Below are 12,455 nucleotides of genomic sequence, written 5' to 3'. Positions count from 1 at the left end.
TAAAGTGCGTCCAATTAAATGAGAGACGTTTAAGGCCTATAGGCTACTTTGCCAGTATGAAACGAATACAGTCAGAAAAAGTGAGGAATTTATTCAGCAATGATCATGGTATTGAAATAAGAAATAGGTTTCTAACTATTTTAGAGTGCAAAGATGCAACAACAACAAAAGATCTTCGCTCTTCTCACAAATGGAAAATTATTGCATCTTATTATTATATTTACCTGCTTTTTTTGTTATAAATAAGCATGTCATCATATCTCCCATTTACACAAAACAGTAGGCTATTTAACAAAAAAAAATGTTTAACCTTTATTTAACTAGGCAAGTCAGTTAAGAACAAATTATTATTTACAATGACGGCCTACCGCGACGTTGGGCCAATTGTGCGCCGCCCTACGCGACTCCCAATCACAGCCGGATGTGATGCAGCCTGGATTCCAATCACGTAATGCAGTGACACATCTTGTACTTAGATGCAGTCTTAGACCACTGCGCCACTATTGCCTGCTTGCGATGCTATTAGAAACGATTAGAAACTGTGCATGCACACGGTCTAAAGTTTGCGGAAAGCTAAGCACGCACGCCAAGTTCCGTGTTTATAAACGACAACTTTGGCTTGAAAACTGACGCACGCATGTTTTGGGGTATATTTTGTACGTACGCAACGTTTCAAAATGAGTCCCCAGGTCACAGAACTGCTGGAGAAGATAGAGGACATGGTGGTACAATTGCAAGTCCAATTAATATGATGTAATAACTTACTGATTGAGTCAATGTTATCAATAAATCAATAATTCTGTTTTCTGAATAACCAGGCACTCCATATTACAACAGTTCACGCGTTGCACAATTTTGTAGATAAAAGGTACATTTTTTTTAAAGTATTTGTTTTATTATGAACAATAGAGCAAATACAAAAACAGAAATATACAAACAAGAGTACATAAACCTAACAGACAGGGGGGTATTACATATCGAGATACATTTTCAATTTGTCAAAAAGTTTTATGGTATGTAATGCTTTTGTGTTTTTACACAAACTAATATTTAAATTCTATCTTAAACAATGTGAAGAGGGGATTGTTCTCCGCCCATTTCATTTAATGGATAAAGAATCTTCCATGAAAAATAAACAAATTAACAATGAACGTTAAATCAGGGTCCATATCATTTGGATCAAAATTAAACATAATATCAGTCTTTCAAATTAACATTAATAATAGTTTATTTTAAAATAAAATCTAACACACTCCAAAATCTTCTGACATAAGAACAGTCCCCAAAAAATCTAATCAAATCAACCACAACCACAACCACAAAATACACATTTGTTAGCTATTTTGAATCTGTGTATAATAAAGGTCTTTAGAGGGTAGATTCTATGAATGAGTTTGTATGATTTGTATGATTCTTCTTTCACCTTATTAGATATACAATATTTGCCAGACAACAACGAGACTTTGTTCCAGTTCACTTGTCCTAGGGCCGCATCATTGACGTCACCAGACCCGGGCTTTCGGGCTTCCCGGAGTGATTTTGTCTCAGCCCCGAGTCTTTTGCCCTGCTGGGATGGTGTAAAACAAGCTAGGCTACACTGCATTACACATTGCAATGAATCCTCCAAACATGAGGCCCACACATATTCCTCTCAAGCCAGAGGAAGTAGTCCTTGCTAAACATTACCTCTCAAAAAACGAAAGATGACACTTCTGACATGCCCTCGGTGTATAAATTGTTAGACCCTCATATGTTCCCATCGCTGAAGGGAATCATACAGGCCTCGCTGACCATCCCAGTTAGCAGCTGTGAGAGATCTTTCAGTGCATTAAGACGTCTATATACATGGTTTAGGAGCCCAATGACCCGAGATAGAATGCATCATGACAATTGACTAAGATCTACATACTAACACGCTTGGGAAAGAGTGAAGTCATAGACAGGTTTGCACCTACAGTTTCATTCTGTTTCATTTCTAATCTTTATGGATGGACTAACATCCTAGTACTGTGTAATATAACTCACAAACATTGTGAATATTTAGTTGGAGAAAGGATTGTATGCTGGTATGTACATGTGTGTAAAATTGTGAAGTGTTGTTACTACAGGGGTGTTGGAGGGGGTGTATTTGTTTTTGTGTAATTAATTAGGTAGAAATATTGTCCTGTAGCTAATTGGGAAAGGTTGACCTTGGAATCTGAGGCAGCAGGTAGCCTAGTGGTTAGAGCATTGAGCCCGTTACCCGAAAGTTTGCTAGATCGAACCCCAGGGCTGACAAGGTAAAAAATAATATCTGTCGTTCTGCCCCTGAACAAGGCAGTTAACTCACTGTTCCCCGGTAGGCCGTTATTGTAAATAAGAATTTGTTCTTGATTTACTTGCCTCGTTAAATAAAGGTTGAACAAAATTAATTATTACCAAATTATATTATAGAATCATGATTTTCAAGCGTGTTTGGTGCCTGCGTATGTACATATTATCTGCAAAATCAGCCAATTCAACCCACACACTCTACAGTATTAATACAAGCCTACTGCTATTGTGACTTTTCCAACATAATCCAAAGGATGGCAGCCTAAAATCCCAATCCTGCTATACTGCACGTAACTAGATTTTGTTTGAATGCGAAACATTAATTTGTGGTTTAGGCTGCAACCGTTTCGATTATTTTGGAACTACACGGTGCACGCAGCATGACTAGCTCACAATAGTTAGCAGTAACGTCACCGACATCAACATGAGGCGTTTTTTTATTGCCAATCAAATATTGGACATGGTTTTTGAAAAGATTACAACAAAATTATAAACTCCTTTTTCTAACAAATTACGATATAGTTATGCACTTGTAATTTGTACTTGCTAATATATTTATAAACAATATTAATGACACCTTATTCCATGGGTTACCTGACCACAATCCATTGAATTCATATTAAGAACTGTTGATTATTTGGCGTCAGGAGAGCACAGCACGTTGAAGAAAGCAGTGAGATATGCAACATAGCGTTATGTTTTGGTTGTCAAACCAGTTCTGGAAGAACAAAGACTTGTTTTTGTATTTTATATATTTATTATACCAGACTGTATATCTATGTAGGGAAGACTTATGTTTGTACATGAGGTTCCAAGTTAGAAGTATTAGTTTATGATGTTAATTCCTCAATATGAAGTAATTTAGTATCAACCATTTTAGTTACTGACAGAGTGGATATCCAAGGCAACGGAGGTATAAACTAAACCAAAGATAGTATATTATGAAGACTAAAGCTGCTTCTCCAATAGAGATTCCGGATCACACTCGTAGGCGATGTCATGGCAACGTTGGTTAGGTAATGCGTAGAAACACGTCATCGGGTCTAACGGTCGTCTCGCGTCGAACTGCGCATGTGCAAGCCGTCAAAATCAAAGGCACTCCTTCGATTATATAAAGTAGTTTTTTGGACGAAAATGAAAACGTGTCAATTTGTCAATCTCACGAGTCTGGAGCAATACCAAATTCAACTACATAAGACATTGGCTCGAATTTAGTTTATGCCTTCAGATTTAGAGAAAACTAACAAATTAAGAGATAATTGTTCACTTCTCAAACCAAAGGGCTGGTCTGTTTTGCAAGTGTTCCCGGATGTCGCACGTCTGGGTTTAGAAACTCTCTGCGTAAATGTTACATTCTGGTGCATACCGCTTTTTACTAGCTAGCTGACGAAGTTTTCAGAAATATTTCTCAAAAGATATGGGAAGTCTTTTTTTTGTCTCGAATTTCATTCAAACATAATGGAGGCCAAGGGATTTGCAGTAGTCCACCACCAGTAAAGGTACAGCGTTAGCTAGCCTTTCAGGTTAGGTCAACTAACTAGCTAGCTAACGCAGCTGCAAACTGCACTAGCCTAACCTAGCTTGCTAGCTAGCGAAAGAACAGGTAACTAGGTATATAGCAAATGTTAGCTGGATCTCCAAATACGATGTACGCGTTTGCAGCCACTTAGCTAACTTATATTTGGCAAATGATAATAGCTAGGTATCAAGTTAGCTTGCTCACATCAGTTTTATGGTCCCTGTATTCATTGATGCAAAATGGATGTTGTCGTTAAACTAGAGGAAGATGAGAGGGAGCTATCCCAAACAATAATTTGGTCTGATTCGATTAATGCCTGGATAGATTACCCAAGTTCTCCATTGTCGAGAAACACAGTAATAGGTTCCCATGTGGGTTTACTGAAAGAGCTTACATATGTACCTACCATAAGTCCCCAAACAACAAGTCAAGGGCAGATTTTACGTATTTTTCCTGAAAAGACCGGAGCACGTGATGGGGAGAACAGGGCTGTCAAAATGGTTTATTTCTGTAAAGACCAAGATACCATCAGCACATCTGAAAGGCATTTGATCAAAGAGAAGTCATGGTGTGCAACACTATCCAGTGATATTCTCAAATCAAGCTCAAATCTCAAAGCTCAAATCAACCCAACTTCACAGGAGTTTAGCCTAAACCAAAAACAGACCCCGACCAATAATGAATTGCCTGTAGACAATGTTAATATCCCAAGTCATAGTACTGCCATTCCTTCTGTACTAACCTCACCTGCAACAGAAAGCGGCTGTCATTTAGCTGTATCTACTAGGCTTATTCTTCCAGAATATTGTGAGCCAGTGAACTTCACCTCTGATGAAGACGAAGACTACAATGTCACTTTAAGACAAAGACTACAGTGCAAAAAAAGGGTAGATAAATATATACAGCAGTGTCGTGGCTGTTACTCAAGACCTAACCTAAGAAAGTTTGGAAAATGTTGGAAAGATCCATACGCCAAGTGCAAGGAAATAGGAATAGATTTCCACGTTGGATCTGGAGCGACGCAGAAACTTGATTTGCATTTAATGACAATTGGTGTCATGATTGAGGTGTCTGAATATGCTAAAGAGATTAATAGAGCTCACAAGCATGTTATCTTTGATATTCTAGAGTACAATTTTGATCTTGGTGTAGAAAATGAAAAACGATATCACTTTTCAAACAAGATAGAAAGAAAAATAAAAGAAATGCTGAAAATGTACCCCAAGAGAACACCTGATTGGTTAACAGAAGTGTTTGAACTTCCTGATCCAAAGACAATGAAAGTATTGGAATACTCTCTTAAATGGGCACGGTCTCATTTGCATAACAGCGTGTCAGAAAATCCGACACCTTTTGACATCTGCATAAAGGAGGAGCCTGTTGTGGACCTGATAGCTCCTCTGCATGTGACGACTGAGAGCTTCTCTACTGAGACAGATGTAACACAATGTGCTGATGAGACCGCAATCCTTGACCCTGAAAATGGACCTAATGATATCTGCACGAGGGATGAGTCGGGGACCATCACCACTCAGACAGACATGACAATGGATCAATCCTTCATGATGCCCACAGTAGAAGAAGCATTGAGGGAACTCTACCCAATCTGTAAGGAAAAAGGACTTGACCTTGATGTGAAATCAAAATTTGGGAAAATTGAGAAACTTGACTTGCATCTATTGACCAGAGACGTAATGGTTGAATTGGCTGATTTTGCCTCAAAAGTGTGTGGAAATTGGAAGCAGATGGTCTGTGATGTTGTTGAGTATAATTTTGATCTGGATTTACAAAGTGGGAAAACTGAGCAGGCTGAAGATATCATGAATAGGTTAAGAGCAGTTTTACAACGCAAGGCAGGTTTAAATGGTCAATGGAGATTTGAACTTGAAAAGGAAGCATTTTTCTTGAAAAAGTCACGCAAACGCAAGAATCATACAGAGATGTCCAGTAACCAGGTAACTACAGCATCATTTGTGCCGAAATATCAAATGAAAGAAGTGTCAAATAGGAGGAGATTGGATTTAATGAGAAAGAAAAAAGAAATGGACACGTGCGTAACCAGGGAGACGGAGGGAGTCCATTTTGAAGTCAGACCAGTAGAATCTCATTGTGTCAAGAAGCAGAGAATCTCTGAAGAGACTGACCTTGCACTTTGTACTGATGAAACAAAGCAAATTGTTGTTACCAACTTGGACCAATCAAATGTGACGTCTAACACCAAAAAAGGGGTCAAAGAGCGCTACTCACTCTGTGAGGAAATAGGTCTGGACCTTGATGTTGCATTCAAACCCTCTAAAAAGAAACTGGAATTTCAGTTACTGACAAACGGTGTAATATTTGAGGTGTATAAATATGCAAAAAGGGCAGCAGAGTCTAAGAAAGCAAAAGGATGGGGGTATATTCTCTATGATATTCTAGAATACAATTTTGATCTTAGTTTGCAAAATCAGATACGCAATCAATTTCAATTACGTATTTCCCATAAAGTGCGAAGAACGGTTCAGAAACACAAACATGGGCAAAAACCGGAAAGCAAACAAATCTCCAAAGATTTGTTCATAATACCGAGTGTGATTCAGAAAAGCAAAAAAAAAAGTGCTTTCAGATTATTTTCCCAAACAAAATACGGAACAAGATGCAAGACTGGTAACCTATATCCTCATCATGGTAAAGACACTATCGCTATGGAGACGGTTGAAAAAAATCTACACTGATGAGGCAGCACTGCTTGGCCGGGATAATGGACCAGCTGACATCTGCAATAAAGGAGGAGTCAGATCTTCACTCTGAGGTCAAAGTGGTTTATTTCTGTGAAGACCAAGATACCGTCAGCACATCTGAAGAACACTTGATCAAAGATGGATCGACACCCAGTAATATTCAGCCAGAAAATGTATTCAGCCTCCCACAGTCACCACTACCAACTGCAGAAAGGGATTCTTTTGAAAGTCAAGTCAACGCAACTTCACAGATGTAACCAGAAGGTCACTACAGCTTCACTTGAGCCAAAATACCAAAGACTGAAAGGAGAAACAGAAAAGAGGAGATTTAATGAGGAAGAAGAGTTAAGTTGACATGTTTATAGCCAAGAAGACCAATGAAATGTAATTCTATAAAGTCAGACAAGTAGAACCTCATTGTGACGAGACAGAGAGCATCTCTGATGTTTCATCCCAGTAGAACCTCATTGTGACGAGACAGAGAGCATCTCTGATGTTTCATCCCGGTAGAACCTCATTGTGACGAGACAGAGAGCATCTCTGATGTTTCATCCCAGTAGCACCTCATTGTGACGAGACAGAGAGTATCTCTGATGTTTCATCCCGGTAGAACCTCATTGTGACGAGACAGAGAGCATCTCTGATGTTTCATCCCAGTAGAACCTCATTGTGACGAGACAGAGAGTATCTCTGATGTTTCATCCCAGTAGCACCTCATTGTGACGAGACAGAGAGTGTCTGATGTTTCATCCCAGTAGCACCTCATTGTGACGAGACAGAGAGCGTCTCTGATGTTTCATCCCAGGAAAGGAAAAGCAGTTCCTTTACTTCAAGAAAATTCTGACCAAGATCTCAGGGGACAAAAAACAACAGATGCAAGATGGAAATCTCATCTCGGCCAGGAAAAAGAATGGAAGAAAAAAACAATGACCTTCTGACCTGGAAAAGGAGTCGGAGGACAGTGAAAAAGACAGTGTTGAAATCAGAGCAGAAAGCAGAGAGAACAGAGTTTTGCCTAAAGGTAGAAGGGCTGTTGAGCAGGTGTGGTAGAGAGAAACACACTGAAGCAGTGGAGGAGCTGAAGTCTGGACAGGATGTAGCCTAACTGTGGAAAAATTACAAACTAGCTGATGCACACATTACAAATGACAACAGTTGCAACAAGCTTACTCTGCATCAATTGGTCTATTTGTGCTGCTTGGCCTCCTCGTCTCAGCTGTAGGGTGGATAGCTCTCTCAATGCTACAGTGATCCAAAGGAATGTGAACGGTTCCTAATGGAAGACTCATTTCCTGTCTCCCTGAAGTCAATAGACTCACATTCTATTACTCACTGAGTCAACAAGCCTACCGGATATTCAACTCCTTCATTGTATTCATTAGGGACATTGTAGCACAACATGCAAATGGTGTACCAATTAGTAGCCTAGTCTTTTTAGTATTCAGGGAAATAATTGGAAACATATATATTGTTTGATTGATTTGGATTAAGGGTTTAGTCTTTGATTTGGATTAAGGGTTTAGTCTTTGATTTGGATTAAGGGTTTAGTCTTTGATTTGGATTAAGGGTTTAGTCTTTGATTTGGATTAGTGGATTGTGTGGATTCCCTTGGCCTCCTGTTGGTTATCTCTTGATGTCTGGTCTTGCTGTAAAGAGACTGAATACAGTATGATTATTGCTAGACTTCATTTGTCTTCACCGTTGAACGACGTATCAATTGACAAGTCAAACTCCACTACTTTTACAAGCCTCTATAGAAGAACCTCTGATCATTTTTTGTTCGATATAAGAAAGCAAACAAGGATATATATTTTTTTTAATTAAGACTTTTGCATTGGTGAAAGAACCTACTATGATGGAGCATGTTTTTCTTTTAGAAAATATATTTGGAACTTTTTCGGGGGGGGGGTTTCTAGCGAGATTAAGAAGACCGTACATCAAGACTTGGTTTACTGCAACCAATACTTCCTGTTTTGAACATGAAGTTATTCTACCATCAACTGTGAAGTGGAAGTGTTTTGTTTGTTTTGAAGAGGACACTTCCGCTAACATTCTTAGCTGTTTCTCTGACACCTGTGAGCCTCGGATTAAAAGGTTATGTAAGTAAATGTGTGACTGGAATTCACAATCTAGTTTTTCTATTGGTATTTAATATTTGTACAAAAAAAAATTGGTAAATTATGTTAAAATTTTAATAATTCATATAATCTGACTGGTGCCAATTGCATTTATTTCAACACTTAAATGAATGTAACCTAGGTGTTATTGCTTGGTCTGATAACCTTAAACATGTTTATTCACAGGTGATGTGTGTTTCCAGTCCTTAAAGCAGCGTGGTCTTATCCCTTCTCTACTGTTTCAACTCGTCACAAATGAAAACATCTCATCGCCAAAGGTTGTTGTCAGTATTCTTTTGAAGAATCAGATAATTGACTATTTGTGGCTTAGAAGATCGTCTTATTGGTGATGCCAGTATTGTCCAATTCTTATTTGTGGAACTCACTTGTCCACGGGCACTAAACATGTTCATTTCCCATCTAGTGGTGAAGAAGGAGGTCATCTACAGTATGACAGGAGCTGTGGCTTGTTCCTTCCAGAAGACTTGAGGATGCAACTTCTCAGTCGTGATGACGAGGTGGCCTCTGCTGGTGATGACGAGGTGGCCTCTCTGCCGGTGACGACGAGGTGGCCTCTCTGCCGGTGACGACGAGGTGGCCTCTCTGCCGGTGACGACGAGGTGGCCTCTCTGCCGGTGACGACGAGGTGGCCTCTCTGCCGGTGACGACGAGGAGGCCTCTCTGCCGGTGACGACGAGGTGGCCTCTCTGCCGGTGACGACGAGGTGGCCTCTGCCGGTGACGACGAGGTGGCCACTGCCGGTGACGACGAGGTGGCCTCTCTGCCGGTGACGACGAGGTGGCCTCTCTGCCGGTGACGACGAGGTGGCCTCTCTGCCGGTGACGACGAGGTGGCATCTCTGCCGGTGACGACGAGGTGGCATCTCTGCCGGTGACGACGAGGTGGCATCTCTACCGGTGATGACAAGGTAGCCTCTCTGCCGGTGATGACGAGGTGGCATCTCTACCGGTGACGACGAGGTGGCCTCTCTGCCGGTGACGACGAGGTGGCCTCTCTGCCGGTGACGACGAGGTGGCCTCTCTGCCGGTGACGACGAGGTGGCCTCTCTGCCGGTGACGACGAGGAGGCCTCTCTGCCGGTGACGACGAGGTGGCCTCTCTGCCGGTGACGACGAGGTGGCCTCTGCCGGTGACGACGAGGTGGCCACTGCCGGTGACGACGAGGTGGCCTCTCTGCCGGTGACGACGAGGTGGCCTCTCTGCCGGTGACGACGAGGTGGCCTCTCTGCCGGTGACGACGAGGTGGCCTCTCTGCCGGTGACGACGAGGTGGCCTCTCTGCCGGTGACGACGAGGTGGCCTCTCTGCCGGTGACGACGAGGTGGCATCTCTACCGGTGATGACGAAGCCTCTCTGCCGGTGACGACGAGGTGGCATCTCTACCGGTGACGACGAGGTGGCCTCTCTGCCGGTGATGACGAGGTGGCCTCTCTGCCGGTGATGACGAGGTGGCCTCTCTGCCGGTGATGACGAGGTGGCCTCTCTGCCGGTGATGACGAGGTGGCCTCTCTGCCGGTGAGTTCCTGACATTTTGTGGGTGGAGGTTTTTCATGTTCACTGTAGACTTCTATCAACATGGACCGACTAGGGAGAATAACTGCATCTACACAACGGTCTCCCTTAAAACTAGCTGCTTTTAGCAACGCTAGAATGTTATGTACACGCTAGCGTTGCTGGGAATTATTTAGCGAAAAATCTGAATAGTCCACCGGGGGGGGGGGGGGGGGGGGATTAATTTAAAGTAGAATTAAACCAAATTTTCAAACGTGGGTTTGAATTTTATTTAGCTTCCGGGCGGACTATTCCGTTTTTTTGCAAGCTAATTCCTAAATACTTACTAAAAGCAGCTACTGTAAAACATTTTGATGAGGCACTTATTTTTTGGTCCTTCTCTAAATGTAACGTTTATTTTTACCAGGGTGGGTCCATTAAGAACATATGATTCTTTACAATGACGGCCTGGTAAAAGGTGAAAGGACTCCAGTGGGGCAGGAAGTGGTTGATTTAAATCAGTTTTACTTTTTGATATTGTATATTTTAACACAGATTTAGCAGATTTTCAGGCTAATGTAACTGTATAACTTTATTATTATTACTTTTTATAACTAGCTAGCCATTTCACATCGGTTACACTAACTACCAAGCCAGACACAGAACTAATAATAATACTAATGTATTTACAGATACATTTCCCATGCTCAATGAGCATGTTATTTGTCTTTCCATTTGTGTCTCAACCATACAGTTGGGCTGAATGGTTCTGTGTTCATCCAGGTGCCTACAGTACCTGAAAGGAATCACAATCCCCAAACACGTCAAAACACATCTCGGGCAGACTTGAAAATCCAGGCTAGCTTTCACTTGTCATAAAGAAGACCTTGTTGTCATAGAGATTGCCTTGTTGTCATAGAGATTACCTTGTTGTCAGGATTTCCGTACAAGGTTTTTCATTTGTACCAAAACAATTAATTCCATATATCCTATATATTCCATAATCCTAGGTCCCGTGTGGCTCAGTTGGTAGAGCATGGCGCTTGCAATGCCAGGGTTGTGGGTTCGTATCCCACGGGGGGCCAGTACAAAAAAGTATGAATGTATGTACTTGTAAGTCGCTCTGGATAAGAGCGTCTGCTAAATGACTTAAATGTAATCCTTCAGGTGACAAATTAAATCATTATTTTAATCACAAGTGTCTTTTTTTTTTTTTTTTTGTTACCTCCAGAAACTTGATTGCCACTGTGGATGTATAATTTGTCGTCTCATTTTATTCACAGATCCTCTATTTCCATACAAGAGGGACAAGAAGTCTGACTCCATCCTCAACCTGTGGACCTGCTCTGAGGATGTTGGACACCTTCAGCCACACTGATTTCCTGTCAGACCGGTTGTCTTTGAACTCCATGCCATGTGACTGACTAACCTGAACATTTACTACCACAGGAATACAATGTTCATCAGACTCCCCACACGGTGGACAGACTACTCTCTATCTGGTTGTGAGGTCACAGGAAATAGACTGATCTGTTCATGAGGGACTGTAAGTTGTTGTAACAGAATAATACAGGCCAGCTCGTCTTCGTGTCTCTTCTGTTAGGCCTTCTGACACGTTGGTCTCTGTCAGTCTTTGTTCGGTGCTTCAGTTGTCATCATGGTGGAGGCAGAATTCTAATCCTGATAGATTATAGTTGTAAAGACTTCAGGATGTAGCCAGGACATTGATGTCCACTCTGTAGATGACATAAAAGTCCTGGGAGAGGGACCGCGCTTTCAGGAGAAGGATAACAGGACCTTGTCCAGAGACAACCCCCAGCCCTTAACCTCCAAGGCACTTGTGTACAGGGAGTTTAATACATTATTTGATACAATCAGGGAATTTGACATACAGTATGGATTACGTTTTGAATATTCAATGATCATTAAATGTATTTTTGTAATTTTTTTCCACAGTAAGTGTTTGGCAGTTGTCATGGAAACGTTGTGAAATTTTTAAGGTGTCTTATTAAGAGTGGAAACTCTGGCAACTTACCCTCTGATAGGCTAGATCGAATCATTTCAGATCATTGAACATTTCGTCTTTCAGAGGGTCAGTTTACCTGATTATACCACAGTCTTTGAGTTTTACATGAATTCTAGTCTTATCAACAAAAAAACACCACATCCGGCATGGGCGCCAGATTTGTTTTGGGGAAAACGTTTTAATTTTATAAAACATCCTGTAATTCTACACATTTTGCCATGGTTTTATGACGTGTTCATAGTCTGATTTG

The 12,455-nt window shown here is 41.2% G+C and overlaps 1 protein-coding gene across 9 annotated transcripts; it reads left to right on the top strand.

The window, feature by feature from the left end:
* Positions 1–3,431: 3,431 nt before the first annotated feature.
* On the top strand, positions 3,432–12,134 carry LOC120023136. 9 transcript variants are annotated; one of them, XM_038967125.1, is made up of 5 exons: positions 3,432–8,651; positions 8,856–8,947; positions 9,094–9,237; positions 9,442–10,203; positions 11,463–12,134. In XM_038967125.1, exon 1 carries the CDS (start codon positions 4,072–4,074, stop codon positions 6,544–6,546), a length of 2,475 nt encoding a protein of 824 aa, XP_038823053.1. In that variant the 5' UTR covers positions 3,432–4,071; the 3' UTR covers positions 6,547–8,651; positions 8,856–8,947; positions 9,094–9,237; positions 9,442–10,203; positions 11,463–12,134. The 9 variants fall into 9 exon arrangements, with proteins under 9 accessions (XP_038823053.1, XP_038823055.1, XP_038823056.1 ...); XM_038967127.1 differs by having other exon boundaries at positions 9,094–9,441; positions 9,650–10,203; XM_038967128.1 differs by having other exon boundaries at positions 9,094–9,519; positions 10,010–10,203.
* The last annotated feature ends 321 nt before the right edge of the window (positions 12,135–12,455 follow it).

Source organism: Salvelinus namaycush, chromosome 28 (assembly GCF_016432855.1).
Source record: "Salvelinus namaycush isolate Seneca chromosome 28, SaNama_1.0, whole genome shotgun sequence".
Taxonomy (NCBI): Eukaryota; Metazoa; Chordata; class Actinopteri; order Salmoniformes; family Salmonidae; genus Salvelinus; species Salvelinus namaycush.
Note: the sequence above shows the minus strand (reverse complement) of the source record. Positions and strands in the feature narration are given on the sequence as shown.

What these genes read in the sequence shown, in the direction of transcription:
- LOC120023136 (XM_038967122.1), top strand. Translation starts at nt 4,072, where the DNA reads ATGGATGTTGTCGTTAAACTAGAGGAAGATGAGAGGGAGCTATCCCAA.